At 38.3% G+C, this 25931-nt stretch overlaps 1 protein-coding gene across 1 annotated transcript; it reads left to right on the forward strand.

Moving 5' to 3' along the window:
- Positions 1 to 1238: 1238 nt before the first annotated feature.
- Positions 1239 to 7818, forward strand: C22H9orf40 (chromosome 22 C9orf40 homolog). Its single transcript, XM_058565645.1, has 2 exons — positions 1239 to 1804; positions 6161 to 7818. Exons 1-2 carry the CDS (start codon positions 1379 to 1381, stop codon positions 6317 to 6319), a joined length of 585 nt encoding a protein of 194 aa, XP_058421628.1. The 5' UTR covers positions 1239 to 1378; the 3' UTR covers positions 6320 to 7818.
- The last annotated feature ends 18113 nt before the right edge of the window (positions 7819 to 25931 follow it).

Consider the following 25931-nt stretch of genomic DNA (forward strand, 5'->3'; position numbering starts at 1 on the left):
AAGAAGTTGCCTTCTCATAACAACCTTGAGGTGTACAGGTGTGGGACAATTAATATATAGGTATTACCTACCAGTTACAGTACAGTTATCATCCTTGCACACTTTCTCTCTAGAAGATCATAGTAGTTTCTCCCTTCAAAGCACATATACAGTTTTCTTTCTCACTTTTTACTGGGTTATTGCCTTTATCAATTATTAAAATATAAGCTATGGGGCCGGCCTGGTGTCACAGTGGTTTAAGTTCCGTACGCTTGGGTTTAGTGGCTGGGTTAGGTCCCAGACGTGGACCTACCCCACTCCTCCGGGGCATGCTGTGGTGGCGACCCACATACAAAATAGAGGAAGTTTGGCACAGATGTTAGCTCAGGGTGAATCTTCCTCAACAACAACAAAAAATATATATATATATATAAGTTATAGTAAATACACTGCTGTTAGCCACTCCTCATTTTGCTTGATAATACACACAATTTTGCTGTAAGGAAGGTCTGGGAATCTCACTTCTGATCAGCGCAGAGAGTAAGCAGGGAACTCCCACTTAAGAGCCAAACGATTTTAGGTTTCACTTGGAAAAGAGCTGTGCCTCAGGCTTAGCTATTGGATGAGCTATTCTACATGAGCTACACACGTCTGCAGCTTCATCAATGAACTTTTAATTAAAAGGTCTTGGAGGAATGTGGTGCCTACTTCACCTTCCACAGCAGCCACTGCAAAACATCCACTTGGTTGGTCTTTTTGTTTTTGCGTGTTGGCTCTCGCTACTTCCCTGAGCCCAGTCTCCCATTCAGTAGTCTGTCTCGAATAATCACTTAACGTAGTACTAGAGCCTCTTAAGACTAGCGTATTAAAAGTTTGTATGATGTTTTCACCTCCCGGTGACGTCCCCGTGGCCACTGACTCCAGGAAAGGAGTCTTAACTCTACCCCGTTTTCCCAGGCTGGCGATTTGCACATCCCCGCCCACCCCGGAAGCAACAAGGTCACGCCCTCCGCGGGCGACTCGCTGGGCCTTTAATAAACCCGCCGCGGCCTTCCCGCCTTCCCCCGGGGCGCGCACTTCCGGCCACGGGGCCGTTCGGGAGCGCGCCGCGTGAGCTTCCACCAACCGGCGGCTCCGCCTGGCCGGCGCGAGTGCGCGCGCGCACGTTTGTGCGCAGGTTCGAATCTGCACCTCGTCGCGGGCGCTCCCCAACGTCCGGCCGCGCCTGGGCGGCGGCGAGGGCAGCGCGTGCCGGTCGCGCCGCCTCGTCCGCTGCCTCCACCTTCCTGCCGCCGCCTCGCCCCGACTTGGTCCTCGCCCTCGCTCGCGCGCTCCGCCCTCGCAGCTGTCTGCGCTCGGCCTCCCGCGCCCGGCGGGCTCCGCCGAGCCTCGGGGGCCCATGGCCAAGCGGCGTGCGGCCGAGCCGCTGACGTTCCACGTGCCTTGGAAGCGGCTCGTGCTCTGCGACTTTCCGGAGGAGCCGCCGCCGGCGCCCTGGATCCCGCGGCCGGGGGCCTCGCATCCCGGGCAGCCTCTCGGCGTCCCGGAGCTGCCCCGAAAGCGCAGAATCGACGCGGGGCCGATGACGGAGCCTCTGTCTTCGCCCAGCAAGCGCCGCGACGGCGGGGACACGCGCGCTCCGGGCGGCGCAGAGCTTGAGGGCCGCGGCCTCGAGACGGGCGAGCCGCCGCTGCTGCAGCCGCCCGTGCGGCCCGGCGGGCCGGGGGAGGAGCCCGGGCGCGCCCGGCCCCCGAGGGGCAGTGGCGACGGCGGGGCGGGGCGAGCAGAGCCCCCGCGGGAAGACTGGGGGGCCGCAGCGGGCCAGGTAGGGGCTGGGGGCTCTAGGGGGCGGGCGCGGGGAGGGGCAAGGGGTCGCCCTTTGCCCAGCACTGCGCGCCCCGGGAAGGAACAGATGATCCCCCTCTAGACTCGTGGTGAAGACGCCCCCAAAAGGCGAAAAGCCGAGGTTCCCGCTGCAGGAATAGACGCCGGCTCCCAGGCTATCCCCAAGGGCCCCAGAGCCCACCCTCGTCGGGGTTTTGGGAGAGTCCGTCGGGCTGAGGGTGTTTGGCTGAACTAGGGGCGACAGACCCTCGGGGGACCTGGACGTGGCCTGGCAGCTTCGGCGCCGGCGCAGTGCGGGAGGGAAGCGGGAGCGTGGCTCACGACAGCTCGTGGAGCGGGACGAAGACGTTGACCGGGAACCGCGATCGGTTCGGCTCAACGACGAACGAAAGACAGGTGTAGCGCGCCTTCTTTGGTTTAACGATGGGCTTTTCTAGAATTCGTGATAGATTTCGTACGAAGAGGGTGACTAATGTGGTAGCCGTCCATTGACGTTCTTTAGGCCTGGTACAGCTCTTTTGGTGGACAGGAAGGGCCTCCGTATGTTGAGACAAGGCGTTTTAAATGACAGTGGTAAATCTGATCCTGTGAAACAAGATTGTTGCGGAAAATTAATTTGGGCCCTAAGGTAAAGCGTGTATCAGGATCATTGGAGAGTTCCTGGTTGTTGGGAAGTGAGCCTGCCCCATCTCTTCAGGTAAGATGATCTGATTTGTCTCATCTGCGCTGTTCAGTGTGGCAGCCGCTAGCCATGTGAGGCAACTGAACCCTTGAAACGTGGCTAGTTAAAATGGAGATGTACTGTAAGTGTAAAATACGCAATAGATTTCAAAGATGGCAAAATATTTTATATTGATTACATGCTGAAATAATTGGGAGATACTGGATTGAATAAAACGTACGAAAATTCATTTCACCAGTTTCTTTTACTTTTTTAATATGGCCACTAGAAAATTTTAAATTACGTGTGTGGCTGGCATGATGTATTTATTGGACAGCTTTGGTCTAGACTTAGGAATTCAGGCTGCTTTTTGGCAGTTCTGGGTTGACTTGCCTGGAGCTTTGGGAATGGAAGAACCAAATGTAGGCCTCAGAATTCACCACCATGTCTTCAACACTACATCATAGCATCTGGTCCACATTTCTCCATTGACTTAAGTATCTCATGCAGAATTTATCAAATACCTTGCCAAAAAAAAGAATTGAGGTTCCTTTGGTATGACTTCTTGGTGAAAAACGGGATGAAAGGAGAATTGTATAGTTGGGAAAGATTTTTTTTCTGGGTTGTGAGAAATCGTCTTTGAGACATAATCATTAAGGTGGGCATTTCTGGATGAAATTATAAATTGTAAATACTTCCACTCTGTTTTCTTGGAATTTAGAGAACATGAGCCTTACGTAGACTTTTTTCTTCAGATTGCTTTTAGATGTTCAAAATCAGCTTATTTAAAACTGAATGATAGCACTTATATTCTGAAAATAAAATAATTAGAATTTCCAATTAAATCATATCTGGTGCCAATGTCCAAAACCTAAAGAAAACAAAAAATAAAACAGTAAAAAGCAGAATGATCGTCATCCAGACTTATTTGATATGGAGATAAGTACTGTGTGGTTTGAAACTCTTTTCAGACCATTTTTGGTACCCCGCCCATACGTAGGCTTCTCTTTCCTACCAGAATATACTGACTGTAGTATGCCACAGGTTGATAAGAGGGAAATATGGAAATGGCAGGTAGGCAAAGAAGGAGAATTTTTTAGTAGACTGACACAGATGCCTGCTTAGAATCTAGACACCCCTGTAGCTTTTTTCACCGCAGTGACTACCTCTGTCAGCTCTCCTTCCTGTAGTCACTACAAGCCCATGGCAGGGAACAAGCTTGGCTCTGGGGGTTCCTCTAGTCCCCTGTTCTCTTCTTTGGCAGAAGCCCAGGAGCCGTCATGTTCCTTCCTTTCGTTAGTTTTGTTCCTTGAGCTGATTCTCTTGTGCAGACTTAAGAGTGGGACATATTTTCTTTCAGCGTCCCTCCTACCTCCTTCTGAAGAGACAGGGTTTTTATTTTAAGGGTTTTATAGCTAATTACCAAGGGAAACCAAGATATAACAGAAACATGGAGGAGTTAAGAAAAAAAAGCACATGCTTTTTCAGTTTGTGCAGTAAATGTCTACCTGGTTCATGTTGCACCCAGAATAGAACTTACCTACCTTCACCCTTGAGATCGCATTTAGGAAATTTCTTTCTCAGTTATCTTCCTTCTTTCTATGTTGAGGATGCAATCTAGGCAGAATAATGGTACCTCTCTTCTGTCCTAGAACCTCAGAATATTTCCTGAGTTTCAGATTTTTTTTATTAGACAATTAAAACCAGGTATTACCTAATTAAATATTCATGTATTTTCTCATGTTAGTGTCACCTTATGGAGCTTCATTGTGCTCAGTGCTGTCCCTTACTGTTAGATATTTTTAATAGAAAGTAAGCAGAAATGTTTTTCTCCCACTAGGAAGAAAGTGGTTAATGGTTCATAGGCTTCTTGGGTTACAATACCTAGAAGTATTGAGCAATGACAACAGTCCTATAGTTTTGCCAATGAAGAAATAGACTCAGGTCAAGAGCAGAGTTGGTGGATTTATCATGCAAACCCGGGTCTGTGTGGTGGCAGCGTTTGTGCTGTTAGCTACTGGGTTATGCTGATGTTATTAAAGGACCCTTTTTTGGCCCATCTTTATAAGTAGATAATTTGAATAGATTTTTCCAAAAAGCAGAGAAATAGATCCTTGTTTTTAACCCTATTTGCTTATTAAAATGAAAATTTTCTTGGCATCCTTTGAATTATTACATTGTTATCCCAGTATTAAGAAATTCCAAAGAGACTTAATTCTGTAAGCCTTAGAGTCTAAGGCACTGAATGAACTTCTTAATGAGATTTCCTTCTAGACCCGTACTCTCCAGTAGAGTGGCCCCTAGCCGCATGTGGCTGTTGAGCGTTGACATGTGGCTAGTGTGAATAGTGCTGGAAGTGTAAAATGCCTGCCAGATTTTGAAAACTCATAATATGAAAAATATAAAATATCTTATTAATTTTTCCTAATATCGGCTGCATAGTAAAACGATAATATTTTGGATATATTAGGTCAAATAAAATATAAAGAGTAATTTCACCTGTTTCTTTTTACTTTTTTACTATGATTATTAGAAAGTTTTAAATTACATGTGTAGCTCCCGTTATGTGTTGGATAGTGCTGCTATAGCAAGTGTGAACCTAAAGTAAGAACGTGACATAGTAGAATAGATAAAGATATATATATCCATCTGGGAAGGGTATTAACCTGCAAAATAGTCACCTGGAAGCCTGTATATAATTCCAATGCTGCTTCCTTTGCAGAAAGTATTTTGGGGATGCTTTTAAAATTCTGTGCCAATTTTGAACTTCATTGGAACATCAGCTTCACTTCATAGTTACTTGAAACAGTTTTATAGCCATTCAGAGTAAGCTGTTGAGTTTTTGAGGGGCCAGCACTCGCTAGGTTTTATCAATTTTGTTAAATATTGATTTAAAAGTCATACCTTGAACCAAATGGTATTTTTTTTTTATAATTTTATTTATTTATTTATTTTTTCCCCCAAAGCCCCAGTAGATAGTTGTATGTCATAGCTGCATGTCCTTCTAGTTGCTGTATATGGGACGCGGCCTCAGCATGGCCAGAGAAGCAGTGCGTCGGTGCACGCCCGGGATCCTAACCCCGGGCCGCCAGCAGCGGAGCGCGCGCACTTAACCGCTAAGCCATGGGGCCGGCCCCCAAATGGTATTTTTAATAAAATGATCAGTTTAAGATTTTCTTGCTGTTTACGTTGTTTATATCCTAATACTTTTTAGCAGGTTGTCAGAAGTATTTTAGCTTATGTAAAATCAATACCTTAAAATACCAAAACTTCAGGAAAAAGACCAAAAATAAGTTTTAAGGTCTATTTTTAAAATAAATTGTTTTCCTCACCGAAAGGTAAAAAATTTTAAGACTGTTTTCAGACTTTTTTTCCTTGAAAAATGGAAGAAAATTGTGGAAAGAGATGGTCTTGGAAGAAATTCTTTTAAATTTAAACTAGTAACAAGAAATACTTTCACGAATCCGTGAATGTAAAAGTGCCCAGATTTGACTGAGTCCATGAAGTTCTTTGATTAGGCAGAATTAAAAATGTATATTTGTTGAACATGCAAAATAAAAGACTGCAAAATCTTACATGAGTTTGTTTTTAAAACAGAAGAAAATTTGTTTCCTGAAAAAGCTTGACTTTTTCTAAGCCATTGATGTACTTTCATCTCTCTTTTTTTCTCTAAAGCTCGATGAAGACTTTTGGCAGTATAACACCTTCCAGTACTGGAGGAATCCTTTACCACCTGTTGATCTGGCAGACATTGAAGATGTAAGTGAAGACAACCTTACAGAAGCAGTGCTTCAGGGCAAGAATGAAGTGGTTGAGATTGACATGGAGTCCTGACAGAAGGAGCTGAAGAAAAGAGTTTTTCTGAATTTGAGGAGACATTTCTAAGTGAATTTATGTATTCTTAAGGAAAAAAGTTATTTTCCATACTTAATGTGATATCATTCCCACACCTGAAAAATGAGGAAAAGTCGTTTCAGAGATAAATGCCTGCAGTCACTGCTGACCCTCCTAACAGGGATTTGTCAAGGATGTCGTGCAGTTATAGGGGAAGTATTTTATCTATACATTCTTAAAGAAAAACTTATGTTTAGCTTCTAAATTTGAAGATATCGATCTTATAAAAAAAGAGTTCTGACAGTTTTAGAAATAGGTGGGAAACACTCAAATATTTCTCTCGTCTGCACCAAAATGTTAATTAGTGGTACATTAAATGAATATTGTTTTATAATAACTGTTATTAATAAGTGCTTTCTAATATATTTTATTGACTCTTCTTAGTTGAACAAATAGCTGACTTAAAACATCTATGCAAACTTAAAAGGTGGGAGATTCTTTCTGAAAGCCAGTAGTGTTTTAAAAGAGCTTTCTAAATGTAAAGTAGTGAGAATTTCATTTTGGGTAGCATGTTTGCATAACTCCCAATGCTTGATGTTTGTTAAACTAAACTCTATTTTGGGCAATCAAAAATGGATCAAGACCAATGAGAAAGAGTAGGTTCTTCCCTCCTCCTTTTCCCAGGATAAAAGGAAAGACATTTATCATATTTCTTTTTTTAATTTCTTGGTTTTGAATTGCTTTGAGGGCATGATATTTGTTGCTTATTACTTTAGACTTGTAGTTCTCAACACTGACCACAGTTCAGAAATCTTTGCCTGGGCACTACTCTTGAGAGATTCTCATTTATAATTGTTCTTAGGTGGGCCTTGGACCTATTTTTTTAAGCACCAGTCCATGTCTCTCCCCCCATTTCCTCAAATGTGTAGAAAAGTTTGAGAACCGCTAGACTAATAATGGTAGTTTTTCCTGTTTAAAGGAGATGACTAATTTGAGCTGAAGCTTTGTTTTTATTTTGCTTTGTTGATGTCTTTGTTACAACTAAATTATTGTGTTATTACTATTTCATTGTTAAATAAAGTAAGCAGTTTGAGTTATATGAGTTTCAATGATTACATTAATTAACTTTTATACTGCATCAGAATGTTGGCTTTGTAATTGGGTAACTCATCCTTGCTTATATATTTTTGTTGTTAATGACATTAGATCCAAAATTCAGGAAGGATGATAAGTGCCAATGAGAAAACAAAAACAAAAACGATGTTTTGTGTGTACTGCAGGATTTAAGTATGGGTTGACGTTAATAAGAACATTGTAGAATAGAAGACAAATTGTATAGTATTGTGGTTAAGAGTTAAGGCTTTGGAGTCAGACGTAGTTCAAAGTCTTGTACTGCCACATTCTACGTATGTAACATTAAGCAAATAATTTTTCATCTCCAAGCCCCATGTTCCTCACTTGTAAAAATGAGAAACAATAAATAGCATCTACCTCGGAGAGACTGTTTATTGTTAAGCACTGTACTAAGTACTTTACTTGCATCATCGTGTTTAATTCTCATAATAACTTTATTGTAGGTACAAAAAGAGTAAACATGCTTCCTATAGTTGACTTCATTCTACTTTAAATTGCTACTAGAAGTTTCAGGATAGCAGTTGGAATTGAAGAAATAGCAAGGGTAGTGAGCAAGTGGGGGAAACAGTTAAAGTACTGTGGGAAAAAATAAAACGGCAAACTTTTCTTCTGTCTTCTGTTTGCTCTGAGGGTAGAAATGTGTCCGTTTTTGTTCACTGCTTTTCCTAGTGCCCAGAACAGTGCCTGCCACATAGACGACAGTAAATATCACACGAACAGGGAATGGGTATTCTTATCTGTTGATGGGAAGGTAATGCCAGCAGTTTTCTAGGAATATAGCTTACAAAGCTAGGCCATCTTCCCAAGGATGCGTATACAAAAGGTTTGTTGCAGAGATCAAATAGTAAAACATTGGAAATTTGCTGAATTTATTATATAATAACGTAAGGACTAAGACGTACACCAAATGAAAAATAGGAGATGGTTATTTGGCGTGAAATTTCGTAGGACACCACGTTGCAGTGTCTGAGTGAATGGGAGATTCAAAGCGTAGCTTGGACAATTTTTCAAGCATTATGTGTAAAAGAACATTAAAACCATAAGGTAAAGATTCAGGGAAAATAATTTGCTGTTAATGTATTAAAGGTATAATATTTTTATATAGATATATATTATGTAAATTATGTTTAATATGTAGAATACATACATGTAGGGTGTGTGTGTATGCATATACATATGTATATACATACCTGAATAGAGAGAGATCTGAAATAATTCCATCCTTTAAAAAATTGGTAATTTAGTAAACCTCAGGTAACTTGGCAAAATTGCATTGTGGATAAATTGAGGTGGAAATTAGAAAGTAGTTTGGATTTTTTTTTTTTAAGTTGTATAGCTTTCACTCAGATTTCCTAATGTAAAATTTTAAATTACCACAGTACAATTGTGATAATGAGGAAATTAACATAATTCTGTTATGCTATTATGAGGACATGGAAAGAGTGACTGCAGACAACTCTTTTAAAGGATATATGTGAAAAACCAAGAAAAAATCTACAAAATCTATAGACTTGATTCACATTTCACCATTGTATCACTAACATCCCTATTCTGGCCGAGCATTCAATCCAGGGTCACATGTTGTATCTCCTTAGTCTTTAAATTCCTCAGAATTTCTTTGCCTCTATGACTTTGTTACTTTTTGAAGAGTACTGGTTAGTTCTTTCTTAGAATGGCCCTTTTGGTTTGTTTGATATTTCTCATAATTACGCAGTTTTGGTAAGAACTCCACAGAAGTGGAGTTGTATGTTGTATCTTTCTTAGTGCATCATCCAGGAGGCACTGGATGTCAACTTGTCTCATTGGTGATTGTAACTTTGATTACTTGGTTAAGGTGGTGTCAGCTAGTTTTCTCTACTGTAAAGTTACTATTTTCTCCTTTGTAATTAATTATCTTCTGGGAAGATACTTTGAGACTGTAAATATCCCATTTCTCATCATATTCTGCCCACAAATTTTAGGGTTTATTGATTCTTGGCCTGAAATACTTATTGCTCTATGTCAAATGGTAATTTTCTATTTCCATCATCTCTTCTACATTTATTAATTGGAATTTTGTAAAGGAACAGCTTTCTTTTCCCCCTTATTTCTTTATTCAATTATTAATGAGTATATATTTTACTTTATGAGTTATATTCCATTACTATCATTATATTGTTGCACAAATTGTATCCAATTTAGCCATTGGGAGGCCTTTCAAGTTGGCTCTTGTGCCCTTCCCCTTTTTTAACATTGTTTATTGCTTATTGTGTGAATGCTGGTTAACACTGAGAGTGAGTGTACTTTTGCGTTTACAAGATTCATGGATGGAAATCGGTTGCTAGCTGTGCAGCACTGTGTTGTTCACTAAACAATTTGAGCCTTGGCATCCTCCTCCAAAAATGGGGCCACTAATACACACATCAGAGGAGCAGGATGGGGATGAAATGACATGATGGCTGTGGGGAACCCGTAGTGGGCACTAAATAAATATCTCTTCCTTTGTAGTACTTGAAATGCATGTTTTCACCATCTTTCAGGTAGATAAATAGATAGATCAATAGATAGTTAACTATTAGTGATATCTGACAATACCTAAAATTGATTGAGGTAAACACTCTGATTAAGATCACTTTTAAAGAATTTCAGCTATTGAATTATCTGGAGTCCACAGACCTAAACAACAATAATATTCTAGAAATTTATATTTATTGATTGCTGTGTCTTGTGTGCTTTTGATATGACCCTGTGGTAGGCAGAATTGTAAGATGGGCTGCAAGATTCCAGCCCCTGGTATAACATCCAGTTTTTTGATGAAACACTAATCTAGGTACTACTGTTGGAAAATTTGGCAAATGTAAGTAAAGGCCCAAACCAGTTGATGTTAAGATAGATGATTCAGGTGGGCCTGACCTAATTACATGAGCCCTTTAAGTATGTGTGAGAGGTCAGAGACAGAGGCAGTTAGAGAGGTGCAAAGTATGGGAGGGATCATTATGAGAGTGATTCTGGCTCCTGGCTCTTGTCACAGCCATATGACAAGAACCTGAGAGCAGCCTCCAGAGGCTGAGAGTGAGTCCCAACAGTCAACTAGCAAGCAAACAAGGACCTCAGTCCTACAACCTCAAGGATCTCAGCCCAGCCAACAACTGAACGAACTTGAAAGTGGATTCTTCCCCAGACCCTTCAGAAGAAACACAGCCTGACAAGCCTGGCACCTTAATTTAAGCTTTGTGATATTCTGAACAGAACCTTGGATGTCAAGCTGGGTTTCTGACCTACAGAACTGTGAGTTAATTGTTGTGTTTTTTTTTAAGCTGCTAAGTTTGTGGAAATTTATTACGTAGAAATAGAAAACTAATACAGACCCCTTCATTTTTTTAGCACTTCCTTACCTTCTCACACATGATGTTCTGGCACAGATGTCTCTCATGTAATTTCTCCACCCTAGTCCTGGAATCATTTCTCCCAAAAGCCCTGATTCCTTTGTTGGAGAATGGTATTTAGAAATGAGGATCTAGGTGCAAGATCTGCTCACTGGTGCTGGGTATCATTGCTTCTAGGTTCTCTTAGCTAACAAAATGATAAAATACATGTTTGTGTATACAACTATATATATGTATTTCTATATCTATCTGTATACTTGTATCTATATCTGTATATATATTTTTAAAAAACACGAGTTCATGCCGATACTTCCAAATCCAGTCCAACACCACAGGGTTCATTCTAACTTCCCCTCTTTCCTTATTTGTAACTCCTTTCTCCAAGAGTGAGAAAACTGGATTTTATGTCCACAATATTTATTTATTTGCTCAGACTTCAAATATGCGTAACATAGTTTGAAAACTGCTAACCCATATTTTTGTAAAAAACAGGCCTGCTAATTAGCATAAATACCAGTATATATTTCTTTTGTCTTTAGCCTTTGGATATTCAATTAAAATATTGTTTTCCAAAGTTAATTAGGTTGCTTCCTTTTTTTTCCATTCCTCTCTTCAGAGTGGTTATGTTGTTTATTTGTAATATAGTCGGGTTCATTTGTTTTAATTTTGACCTTCTATTTTTTTTAATTTTATAGGTTTGTAAAACATTCACATGGTTCTACATGACAGAACTATATAAAAATGTATAATCTGAGAAATGTCGGTCCCTCTAACTCTTCTACACCATTCTCATTCCTTTGTTTTTCCTACTTTGTTCCCACTTACCGTTGTAAGTAAACAATCTCATTAGTTTCTGGTTGGTTCTGGTGTTTTTCTTTTGTACTAATAGGCAGATACACATATAATTTCTTCTTTATTTATGTACTTATAACTCATGCAAATTTATTATAAAACTATGATTCTAATAAATGGGTAATGGACATGGAAAAATAGTTTTACAAAATAATATATATAAGCATAAAAAATAAACATTTCTCCTCAATTGTGACCCCAAATTTTAAATGATAGTTTTCCTATATAAATTGGCAAAAGTTGCAGATAATGCTTTATTTTTAGTAAAGCCTTTCTGAAAAGCAGTTTGGCAATATGCCTTAAGAGCCTTATCATAATCCTTGAACTCGTAATTCTGTATCTAAAAATCTATAGTCAGAAAACTACTTGCAAATTTATATATCACAGTGGTATTTGTAATAGTAACAGATATAAATAAAAAATAGCTTTTAAGAGGATGGAAGGATAATTAAAGTACACATAATAGAACATAATGAAATCATAAAATGGTGTTAAGAGTTTTAATGATATAGGAAAATGCTTAAAAATAAGTGAGAAAAAATTAGGACTTTCAGAGCTGATCAAGATGTAGTAAACTCACTAGACTTTCTCCCCCATCAGTTACAACTAACAGCTCTAGCTAAAATGCACCTGTGGTCTCTGAAAATGGAAGCATTACTAGATTGAGAATGGAAGTCAATCTTGGCAAAGTAACTCACACAGAGTTAAGTTTTCTGATTTTATTTCTTACTGTCTCTCCCAGCTTTGAACTAAGAGTCAACACCCAGCTAAACTGCAGTGGCAGCATGTGAAGCCCAAACTCTGAGAGAAACCTATATTTTGGCCAGAAGACCGGTAAAGGGAGCTGCTTTGAGCAAGAGAGAGTGGGAAGAATTCTGGAGATGACAGAGCTGGGTAAGTGATCCCATAATTCTGTATATAAACTGGCAGTTGTCCTGGGCTCATCCCTGAGGAGCAAACACATGCATAGGACAGATTGAAAGCCATATAGCAAAGACTTTGAGAACTAAACCACAGTATAAACTTCCACCCAAGTCCGACACTAATGTTTGAGTGATGCATGCATGGGACAGGCCCAAACCACCATAGTCAAGGCTTTGAAAACTGAACTGGCCTTAGAACCACACCCATTGAAGAAGAGAGAGAACTTATAGTCTGAACCTAACTGGGTTGAGTTCCCACTTCAAAAAAAAAAGAAAATCAACATCCTCTAGAGGATTTTAACAAGATCCAGAATCTCACAACATAATATTCAGGACATAATCCAAAATACTTGGCATGCAAAGAATCAGGAAAATGTGACCAGTTTTCAAGGGAAAGATAATTGACAGATGCCAATTACAAGATGACACAAAACTTAGAATTATCAAAGATTTTAAAGCAGCTATTAAAACTATACTCCATAAAGGAAATAAACTTAATGAACATATAGAATTTCTTAGAAGAGAAATATAAACTTCAGAAAAGAAACAAATGGAAATTTTAGAAGAGGAAAATAGAGTATCTGAAATAAAAGATTCAGTAAATGTGCTAAGTAGCCGAATAGGGATGACAGAGAAAAGAATTAGTAAACTTGAAGATAGATCAATAGAGATTCTCCAATCTGAGAAACAAGGAGAAAAAAGATTTCAAAAATGAACAGAGCCTCTGCGTCCTGTGGGACAGTATCAAAATGTGTGATGTATGTGTGTCATTAGAGTCCCAGATATTTGAGCAATTTGATTCCTCTAAGTTTGACAACTTGGAGGAAGTGGACAAATTTCTTCAAAGGCATAACTACCAGGGCTCTTTCAAGAAGAAATAGATAACCTGAATAGTCCTATATCTGTTAAAGAAATTGAACTCTTAGTTAAAAAGCTCTCAACAATAAAACTCCAGACTTATTTGGTTTCACTGGAGAATTCTACCAGACATTTAAGGAAGCAATAATATAATCTCTTTCAGAAAAATAAAAGAGGAGAGAATATTTTCCAATTCATCTTATGAGACCAGCATTACCCTAATACCAAAACCAGCCAAATATTTTACAAGAAAAGAAATCCATAGATCAATACCCCTCATAAACATAAACACAAAAATCCTCTAGGAAATATTGACAAATAAATCTAACAATATACTAAAAGGATAATATATAAAAAGATAAAAATAGATATTCCTCTCTGATCTACTAAAATAAATTGAATAGATACAAATGTTATTCTTTTGTCCTTATAATAAGATAATTCCGGTTTTTGTTTGTCTGTTTTGTTTTGGTTTTGGTTTTTAGTCTAAGATCGAGTGATGTTTTAGTCATTCTTACTCCTGAATGTTTTATTTGATTATTTCTAAGGCTTAATGAGTCTTTCGAACACCTGGAATTTTTAAAATAGTATTGTTCTCCATATAAATAGCTCAATATTTTTAATGAACTCTTTAAAATATGTTGACTTGCCCTTTAGATGAAAGCTGGTAATTATCTGAATTACACAGGGCATTATTACATAATTCTATAATGCTTATGAAAATTTGAAGACAATATTTTAATGTTTATTAATATGATAGGTTTTCTAACCTAAGCTTGTAAAACTGCAGGTGCAAAAGTGTGGGTGTATTCAATAACGTCTAATAGCATTCCAACCCTAAGCTTTACGGGCATCATTTGATTACTGTGTTTTGTTGCTAAACAAGGGACTGAAATGTCTTGCAAGCAAAGGTGTTAACCTAGTACATGACTCCCTATCTGTACATAACTAAATCCATCAATTAAAAAAAATAATGTAGGGGCCGGCCCCGTGGCCTACTGGTTAAGTTTGCGCGCTCTGCTTCGGCAGCCCCGGGTTCGTGGGTTTGGAGCCCGGGCGCGGACCTACACCACTCGTCAGCCATGCTGTGGTGGCGACCCACATATAAAGTAGAGGAAGATTGGCACAGATGTTAGCTCAGGGAGAATCTTCCTCAGCAAAAGAAATAATGTATACTCTTTTTCTGATTATCTAAATTCTATATATCTATATTATATATATATCTAATTCTATTATCTAAATTCTATTATATATATTATCTAAATTATATATGCACGTTTTGGAAATTCATGAAGGCACAAAAAGATACAGAAAAATTAAAATTCTGTTCCCAGAGACAACCACAGTTAATATTTTAGCTTGTTTTTTCTTATCTATAGTTATACATATATATTTGAATTTATCATAATTTCTTGATTTAATCAAAGGAATACATGGACATGGCTAAATATATAATTTTTTCCAAATTCACATTGTGTTTTTGTAGAACACTCTTGAATTATTTTAATATGCTCTTCTTTTGTGACCTTTCTGTGAGCTTGAAATCCCCAAATACTTTAAAATGTAAGGGCTTTGACTTTATAAAAAGAAGCACACTCATAAAAATTTATACAATATAGATAAGTACAAAGAAGAGTGTAAGAAATGCCACCACTATCACTTAGAAGTAATGTTTGATAACACTAAGTGAGCACCATATCTAGCACTTCTTGATGGATAGTAGGATGGATGGATGGAAATATGTAGGTGGATAGAGGAAATGGCATCATAAAAGGTATTACATGCAATTTTACTTGAATTTAATAGAAAAAATAGAAATAAAATAGAAGAAATAGTTAAACCTCAGTTAAATATTTATCGCTAAATATTTTAGCTAATAAAAGATTATTGAAAGTTAAAAAAGAAGGTTATGAAGAACACTACATGACCTAGATGTTTCAATTTTAGATCATATTGATTGTTGTTCTTTATTAAAAGACAAGGAAATTAGCGTTCTTATACTTTTTAAAAATTTCCCTTCTCCTTTTTGTTACTTAAATTATTTTTATTTTGTCAATTTAAAAACATTTACATTCCCTCTGTATCATAATTCCCATATTTATTTACTTTTAGTTCTATATGTAAATGCATTAAATGTTTCTTAACATTTTTTTTTACTATATCTCATCCATTGTAGAGGAGTAAAAAAATTTCATCTCCAACTTGGCTGATTTCACTGCTGTATAGTTTTTTAAAGTTCATTTTTATATGTGTTGCTTTGCTTGTTCAAGAGTGCCTATGCCTTAACTTTGTATTACATCTTGGCTGGTATAAAATTCTTTAGTTACACTGTCTTTCCTTCGGAACATTGTAGATATTACTCCCCTATGGTATTTATTGGTGCTCTAGTACTTTCCCAAGAGCTCCTCCTTTCATTTTTGATTGTCTAGAACTGATAATTGAGGAGTTTTCCCAAGAAGAATGCCCAATTCCTATAGTCCTTCAGCTCGTGCACAGTGGACCTTGCCTGTTGCCTTCACATGTGAACAAAGCTTGACTAGGTGTAATATTCTTGTCTCATTTTTCCCTCGCAGAACATTTTAGGCATTATTCTAAGTCAAACTCAAATAAAAGAAAACTGCTTAAAAATGATAAATATCATACTAAATATAAAATACTGAAACATTTTTTAGTAAAATTAAGAACAGTATAAAAAGGTACATTATTATCATTATTATTCAACATTGTTTTGGCATTCCTACGAATACAGTAAGAGAATTAAATAAAAATAGTGAATTACTGATAAATTTCTAGAAAAATTAAGAACAATGCACAATGTCCGTTATCATTATTCTATTCCAAAAATGTTCTGGAGGTTCTAGCTCATGTTTAAGAAGCTAAAATAATCAGTGAAACATTGAGAAGAAAAGAGAAAATTATCTCTCTATGCAGATATAAAAAATTTTATAGCTAGAAAACTCAAATAGGTATTTTATTAGGGATTTCTGTTAAATTTTATCCTTTGTTAATTAATTAATATTATCATGTGTTTCTTGTGTGGTTGTGCAGCAGCCATCTTGTAACCATGAAGTAAGAAATCACATGCTAAAGGTGGCAGAGCAGGAAGATTGAAAGGAGCGTGGTTCCTCAAGATCCTTGGACAGTTGCACCAGCCGTGGAGTCCAACTTCCCCACTTCTTATGCATCAAATAAAATCCTGCCTTCCTTAGGCCATTGTTGAATTTTCCACAACTTATAGCCACATGCAATCCCATCAGATACAGACCTTTTCTGTGCTGTTTACCTGTATTTCCAAAGCCTAGAATAATGCTGACACATAATAGGCAGTTGATAACTATATGCTAAACACATAAATTTTTTTCATTCACCTTGCCTGACTTCAATGAATGTTTTCAATGTCAAGCTCAAGTTTTTCATCAACTAAGGGAAATGTGTACACTTTTTAAAAATTATTTCTTTAATTGTTACATCTTCATCTCATCTGTTTTCATCTCAGGGAATAACTTGTCTGCAGGTAAGGGCTCAGATCTGCCTTCCAAATCACTTATCTTTTCCTGCATGATTTCCATTTCTTTTTCTCTACATTGTGAGATATTTCTTCCAATTAATATTTCACAGTGTACAATTTGATTCTCAACAGCTACCAGACGTTTTCAAAAAGTCATTTATTGAACTTGTTTTTTACAAGTCAGTTTTGATTTTTATCAAAATATGTATGTTTTTTTAAACATAAAATACTTTTACAAGGCTCATCACAGCACTGCCACCCATTTTTCTCTCCTCCCAGGCAACCACTTTCAACTCTTTCAGCTGATTATTTTGTTTTTAGCTCCATGTCCCTCAATAAAATACTTTCATTGTTGTTTCTTGGTTCGCCTTGGGTATTTTGTCCTGGTGCCTCACGTGGAAGCTGCGGAGGTAACTCTCTTACCACCCCCACCATGCGTACACTCCCGTTTCCCCAAGTAGACATATAACCTCAGGTTTACAGTGTTACGACTGTAGAAATGCTCTTCTCAGGGGAGTTATATGGTGTACTATGATTACTCTTCCTTATCTGCACAGAAAAGGAAAGTATAGTATACTATGATTATTCTCTTCCTGGAATTAATAATTGCTTTTTTTTTTGAGGAAGATTAGCCCTGAGCTAACATCTGTTCCAGTCCTCTTTTTTTTCGCTGAGGAAGATTAGCTCTGGGCCAGCATCCGTGCCCATCTTCCTCTACTTTATATGGGATGCCGCTACAGCATGGCTTGATAAGCAGTGTGTCAGTCCGTGCCCAGGATCCGAACCTGTGAACCCCGGGCTGCCGAAGCAGAAGGTGCGAACTTAACCACTACGCCACCGGGCCGGCCCCAATAATTGCTTTTTATTGCTTGCTTAGTTTTCTATGTATTTACTAATATTTCAAACCTAAACTCTCCCCAAATTTGTGAATTATTTTAAGTGTATTGTAGGAATTTTATCACTTACAACTTATGAAGAAGTTTTCCTAACGTTCTGCAGGCCTGCTCAATTCTGTCTCGTTACTCCTTGGGCCTGCCGCACAGCTTTCATCTTGGGCTCTCCTTTCACTGCTATGCTGTGGATTCTCTTCACTTTTCCTTGTGTTGAACCCCCTGTTCCCCGAATACCGAACTTTCCTAGGCTTGGTTTATTCCTTTGTTTTTGTGGAGACAACCCTCCAGCAGCTTCTTAAGGAGGGAAATAGAGGGGGGAAATTTGGGGATCTTGAACACCTGAAAATATCTTTAACCTCACATTTTATAGTCTACCTGGATTTGTTATTGTAGATTGGAAATAATTTTCCCTCAAAATTTTGAAGCCATTGGACCCGTTGTTTTCTAGCTTCCATTGTTGCTGTTGAGATACCAATGCCCTTCTGATTCTTCAGTTTCTGTATGACAGTTTTCTCTTGAAAGCTTGACAATTTTCTCTTGAAATTTTCTCTCTTAGGAGCTTGTATTTGTTGCCAGTGTTCTAGAATTTCCCAGTAGTTTGACACTGTCTTCCTCTTTTGTTTTGAGTGCTCAATAGGCTCATTCAACCTGGAAGTTTAGGCTCTTGTATTCTAGGAAATTTTTTGGAATCTGTTCTTTGATAATGTCCTTGACTCTGGTTTTTCTTTTCTATTGTAGACTTCTTGGGCTGGTTTAGTAATTTCCTTAACTTTCCATCCTATTTTTCACATCATTGTCTTTTTGTCCTATTTTCTGGAGGATTTTTTTCTATCTTCCAGCCATCCTATTGAGTTTTTTATTTCTGCTACTACGCTTTTAACTTTTAAGAGCTTTTGTTTGTTCTCAGAATATTCCCTTTAAAATAACAATCCTGTTCTTGTTCATGGATGCAATATGTTCCTAACTCTCTAAGGACAGGAAAGATTTCTCTTTTGAAAATTTTTTCTCCTTGCTTTGTCTTGTTTACTCCTATTAAATGTTTTTTGAAATATCAGGTAGCTCTTAGCTATTTGCTCATATTTAGGATTTGCATACTAAAAAACTAGTTAGATGCTTGTGCGTGTGTGAGGCATGTCAACTGGGGCCTTCATCATAGAGTGGTCTGGCTTGGCCTTATGTTGGGGAACTCCTAATATCAGTACTTTTAGGTCTTTTCTCCCAAGTAGTCAGAGTTCCCAGATAAGAATCTTCTAATCTCCTGTCTGGAGAAGGAAACCCTGACTGACTGCATTCTGGAAGTCAAGCCAAGAGAAGACTGGTGGTCTAGATATTTATTATGTAATATTTTGATTAATTTCTCTACCCTCAATTGTACTTAGTGTTTCCTAGTCTAAAGATCGTTTTTTCTTATTTAAAGGAAACTGTTTTATTGAAATATAACATGCCAACAGAAAGTACACACATCATGAGTGTATAACTCAATGAATTCTTATAAAGGGAACACAACTGTGTAAGTACCACCCAGATCAAGATATAGAACATAATCAGCACCTCAGATGCCTACTTTTGTCTGCCTTCCCAGTCATTGCCCTCCCACCACCAAAAGAAACTAATATTCTGACTTCTATCACTCTAGATTAGTTTTGCCTAGTGTTAAACACACACACATACACACACACACACATAATTTCCCTTTGTGTTGGCTTCTTTTACTCAGCATTATGTTACCGAGATTTATCCATATGATTACATGTAGCTGTTTATTTTCATGGGTTCATAGACTTCCACCATATGAATATGTCACAGTTTATTTATCCATTTGATGATTGAAAGACAGTTGAGTTAGAATCAAAGAATTATGGTTCTATATTTCAAAGACTGTGGGGTTTTTTTTTACTTTTTGGGGGCATAATTGACAATTATAATTGTATATATTTAAAGTGTACAACATGATGACTTTATACATAGACATTGTAGAATGATTAACAAGATCAAGATAATTAACACATCAATCACTTCACATAGTTTAACATAGGTAACTCTTGTGTGTGTGATGAGAATGCTTAAGATTCACCCTCAGCAACTTTCAAGCATACAATGTCATATTATTAACTGTAGTCACCATACTGTACATTAGATCTTCAGAACTTATTCTTCTTGTAACTGAAAATTTGTGCCCTTTGACCTACATCACCCCATTTCCCCCTCCCACCAGCTCTTGGCAACCACCATTCTATTCTCTCTTTCTATGAAATCAGTCAAACACTGTGTTAAATGCTTTTTGTGTGCTATGTTATTTATCCTCATAATAATCCTATGAGGTAGGTACTATTATTCATTTGTTCATTCCTCACTCAAAATATTTATTTGTGTACCTATTATGCACTAGGCACTTTTTAGGTGTTGGGGGAGTCATCTAAAAGAAACAGATAGAAATCTATGAATAGTTAAATGAAACAGACAAAAATCTATGCCCTTCCAGAGCTCACATCCTGTAAGATAAATATTTGGTATATTAGATTCAGATAAATGTTACTGAGAAAAATAAAGCAAGGAAAGGGATGTGAGGAGCTGGTGATGAAGGAGGGATTTTTGCAATTTTAGATAGCAGGCTAAGGAAGAAGATATCACTGGGAAAATGACCTTTGAGTCAAAGCTTAAAGGAAGTGAGGGAGCAAGCTGTGCAACTCTGGAGGAAGAGCATTCCAAGCTGGAGCAAAAGCCTGGAGGAAGGAGCTTGTTGGTGTTCTAAAAACAAGGAAGGCGGTGTGGCTAGAATGGAGTGAGCAAGAAGGAGAGTGCAAGGAGATGCAGTCAGGGAGGCAAAGGATGGGTCATATCATGTAGCCTTGCAGGCTATTGTAAGGACTTTGCTTTTTACCTGAATGAGAAGGAACCATTGAGAGTCTTTGATCAAAGGAGGGACGTGATCAGGTTACATATTAAGAAAATCATTCTATCTGCTTTATTGAGAATAGACTGAATGGGGCAAGGGTGAGGGAAGGGTGGCCTGTTATTAGCTGTTAGTCTCCCCATTTGATAGATGAGGAGAATGAGACTTGGACATGGCCAAGGTCGTAAACCCTCAACACGTGGTCCATGGACCAACAACATCAACATCACCTGGGACCTAGAAATGCAGACTCCCAGGCATCACCCCAGACCACTTGAATCCCAATCTACATTTTAAGAAGAGCCCCAGGTGATTCATGTACACATTAAGTTTGAGAAGCCCCAGTCTCAACCTCTATGAGATACTGTTGTTAAACCTTATTGATCAGAGGAAGGATACTGTTGAAGTGATGTTCTAAGAAAATTTCATTTGGTGGCAAAAAAATAGAGAAGAGTGAGGGATGCCAACTAGAAGGAAATTATAATAACCCAGAAATCTGGGGATGAATGGCTGAAGTTGGATAATGACAGTAGGAATTAAAAATAATTTTGAGAAAGAAGAAGTGGAGGTAAGAGCTTTTTAATGAAGGAAAAAGACCCACAAAACTTCGGCAATGATTAAATGTACTAGTGAATGGAAAGGAACCATGAGAGAGAGAAAGTAGGTAAAACGTGACACTGAGGTTTCAAACCTTGGTAGGAGAGCCAATAATTGGACCATTGCTAGAAATAGAGAAGTAAGAATGAGAATTGTGAGAATGAGAACAAGGCAAGTTTAGAATTGTTGAACTGACCTTGGTGGTGGTTGCAAAGGTTCAGGAGGTAGTGAGGAATCTCAGACTGGAGAAGCCTTGAGGCTGAAGTACTAGATTTTGGAGTCATTTGCCTGGAGGTGCCCATTGAAGCAACGAGACTGAGATATTGAGAGAGAAGACAGAAAGATGGCTATGGCCACATGCCCAGGACCACTGCCGCATTAAAGCTATAGAAAGTGTAGGAGGCAGAAGAAGGACAGAGAGAAAGGAAGAGGGTACAGCATCTCTAAAACCAAGTGGGTGGGGAGAGTTTCTATTTGACTACATGTCATGAAGGTTTGGAGAAATCAAAGAAGATGAATCTTAGCAAAAGTCAAGTCAAGCTGTTGGTGTATTTCAAGAATGATTTTTCAGGAATGAAAGCCAGAGGCTTATAGAGAGTGGATGGTTAGGAAATATGATCCTCACCCTTAGAGATATCTCAGCCGCCAGAAAGGTAGACAGGATAACCCCATTAGGTAGTTATCTGAGAGCATGCATTTGTTGACAACTGCACGGTTACATATGTATGATTCATATTATTTTTTTTTGTTACTCATCAACATATTATACAGATATATGCATGATTCTAGGATTTGCAGAGCTCTAGGTGAAAGTCAAACTTGAGACAAGATATATTCCTATTTGGTCTTTTTGCAAAGCCTTCTTAGAATTTTCTTTGTCACATTTTCTCTGACTTGTGCACAATTTTGCTATGGATCTTATTTTATTATTTTAATTGCTGGTCACTTAGTGTAAGAGATTTTGTTTTAGCTCATCTGTGCTGCTTATCAAGTGTTACTCCAACTATGACTCCATTGTTATGGAGTACTAATGGCTCTCCGAAACAATCAGCTCTATGCAAATAATCATCAAGTGACCAGGAATTATGGCCTCATTGGGCCAAATGTCACTCAGTGATGCCAAGTCAAAAGAATGCTTCAAGAGCTGCCTTTGTAGTAGGAACTGTCACTCCTATGTTAACATTCTATCAGAATCATAGTCATACTAGGTTTTATTTACTCCAAGTAAATATTTAACAATGTTCTATTCAATGAGTTCTAAAGATAAATATACCAAAATACATCTTTCCTTTAAAAAAAAAAACCTGAAAATTTGACTGAAATTGTGAAAAAGCCATGAATATTAAAGTGTTCATAATTCCACGTTTTTCTATGAAGCCAGAAAAGTGTTTGTTGTTGTCTACTCCAGCCCCTTGCCGTGGTGAGGCCTCTAGACTGGCTTGCGGTATGCTTGTGGGGCCCTGTGTGTGCGTGTGCTAACATGGCACTGTGCAGCGTGAGTTGGACAGAGACTGTGGAGGATAAGAGACCAGGTAGGCAGCAAGTCTAGTGGTTCAGAAATGAAGAAATAAAGGTTTATACCAAAGGAGAATAAACAAAAGTTATCGATAAGACATTGTGATGAAAATTGGAGAGTTCTGGCATACTTCTTTCCAAGTTGCAATACTTCGAGCCGGAGAAGATTCAGTCTGTTAAATGGGAATAATTATAGTGTCTACCTTATAGTATTGTTGTGACGAATAAATAAGAAAATGAGTGTAAAGCAAGCACCCAGTGTTTAATTGGTGCTTGCTGAATGATGGTGGTTAAGGTCCTCACGCATGCTCTCCTCCAAAGCATTTGTTGGAGAGGAATGTACTTGCTTTCTCTCCTGTGGGAGGAATTTCAGGTAGGGGGAAAGTCGATAAACCTGATGAAGTCTTTCTAGAAAGGGAGAGAGGATATAGGAGAAGGAATGCTCCCCACCCTCCTCCAGACACCAGTTGCCCAGCTGCTGTGAGGTAGATGGAGCAGTGCATGTTCTTCCAGTCTGAGACATTCCCTGCTTGAGTTCAGTTGCCAGCTCTAGGCCTTTGTTGCCTGTCCTGATCTCCTGCCTTCCCTGTTTCTTTTCAACTTGGATGAGATTCCTTCTCTCTATCCAAATGCCAGATATGCTGTTCATTTCTTTGGGACTTCTCTGCAACCCAGCACCATCTCCCCTGTCTGGGTGAGGATGAAATCATCTCAAGAAGGACTCAGGTAGCATCTCAGGTTAGGGTTATTGCAGCTATTAACAAATTAAACCATGAAGAGAGAGATTTGATTTGACCACATAAAAGCAACGCTGGTTTCAGGCACTTGCATTTTCTTATTATTTATGTCTAACTACCTTGTAACGCCACAAGTATGGCTGTCATTAACTGACTCTGACTCAGTTGAACATCCACTGTGATTGTCTGTTCATGTGTGTTTACTATGCTATAATGATAGTAACTGTGGAATATTTGCAAAACAAACAGTGGTAGTGACATTGTATGTCACTCAAAATAGTTAATATTGGGCTTTCCCGTATTATGGAGATAATATAATCCTTCCCTGAAAGTTTCAGTCCAACTCTAGAGTCTGCTTCGCAAGCCCACCCTGAGAGACTACATATTTTTAATATTTCTCCAGGGTGGAGGTTCTTGTTCTTGTCTGCATATCTGGCATTTATGTGTCTCATTCGCGTATTCAATTAACCATCTGATGAATCCTAATAGCATTTTCCCCAGAAAAATGCACACAACTGTAAATTTTACATACAATTCAGGGTGTTCACAGATCCTCTGGTTCCCTTAAAATCTAGGTTAAGAGCCTCAGTTCTGGAAGATTTTGTTTGTTTGTTTCGTATGATTGTGGACACCATCCTTTTGAACAACTGAGTAATAATGGTAAATGATTTTTCAGTGCTTACTATGTGCCAGGCACTTTATAATGCTAAACAGTAAAGGTGATTTAAAGCTTTTGTGTGTGTGTGTGTGTGTGGCATTTTTCTCCAACTTCCTAGTGATTTGTTGTAGCCCAACAAAAGGAAGTGAGGGTATGATAGTTAAGACTATAAAGTGCTCACCATTTTAGGCACGCAAAGAGTATTTGAAATTCACTTAGAGCGCTTGTTAAATTTCAGAGACAAAAGCAATATATCAATGCAGAGGGAGAAATTAATTGAATTTATTTAGAATAGTTTTTGAGCATTGTAACTGTTCAAACTTGCCTTTTTTGGTGGTGGTGTTGGGGTCGGGAGATAGGAGGGGAGATGTAATTGAGTTTCTAAAATGAACTTGGCAATTCATGGAAAATACCTCAGGAAGGGCGATAAGAACTCTGAGTCATCAATCTGCTTCTAAATCAGCAATCTAAGGGCCAGGAGGAAAGTCAAGTTTATAGCCCAATAAACATGACCAACAAGTAGCTCTTAAACTCTTACATGGCGCTGTAATTTGAGACCCAGTGGTGACTTTCCTCAGCTATTTGACAGGAAATGCACAATCAAGTTCGCCCTGTTGGTGGAGTGGAATTCCATGGTATGGCCTAAGAGAAGCCAGGAGTTTGCAGTATGATCTCAGGCTCCTATTCACAAGATACTGTACAGAAGTTTATCTAAATAAATCTGCCATTTCTTTCTCATACCTGAATGAGAATTTTTTTTTTTCACTTCTCATAGAAGCATGTATAAAGGACTGATCATGTAGTAGTTGCTCTTTATAACAATCATTAAAAGAAAAAAAAAACTTTTGATGACTTTCTTGGGCCTCCAAGTTATTTACACCTGTTAATTAGTTCTTCTCCAATTTTCCATGCCCCTGATTTCCGGAAGAATGAGAACTGACAGTTTGAAAAGGCACAGGAGTTTTTAGACTCAAGCATGGTTGAGAAGAGAACAAGGTTGAGGGAACCCAGAGATCCTGCTAATGTTACTTGTAAAACTTTGAAATTTTAAGAAAAAGGGTCTGAGTGATAACCCATCTTTTAAGGTGGGGCACAGAAATGAAAAGTGAAAATAAAACCTTTTATAACAATAGTTCAGTAAAAATAACCACTAATGAAGTTGGCAGAGGTTCTAAATACATTTTTATTTAAAATAACCGAACACTGAAGTTGAATTTAGCACACAAATGCCGGCTCAGGACAGTGTATTCGAAACACAATTGATAAGGTTCCCTCTGCCAATATCCCGCAGCTGGAGAGCTCAAGTTGATGACGACGACAGGAGTGTTAATCATTTCCCGACCAGGCAATCTTAGTCACAAGTTCCTGCTAAAAGTGAAATCATGCCTCTGGTTTAAAAACAGCTAAAAACTTTTACTCAGTTCATGTTGCAATTTCTCCCTTTTAGATTAAGCATATGGAAATTTGTTCAGCAAGTCTTGTTACAGCTCTATTTTCATTAGTTGCTCCCACAAGCTGGGGTTTATCTGATTGTGTGGTAGATGGAAACTTCAGGACAGAAGTCAGTGGCCGAAGGCTGAGTGAAGTTTACCCTGGCTGTGGTTATGAAGAGGGTAAGTGAATGAACCTCTTTGCTGCTCCTATCTTTATTTTCTCTTATGCTAGATTTTATACACCAT

This window comes from Diceros bicornis, chromosome 22 (genome assembly GCF_020826845.1).
Source record: "Diceros bicornis minor isolate mBicDic1 chromosome 22, mDicBic1.mat.cur, whole genome shotgun sequence".
NCBI classification, from domain to species: Eukaryota; Metazoa; Chordata; class Mammalia; order Perissodactyla; family Rhinocerotidae; genus Diceros; species Diceros bicornis.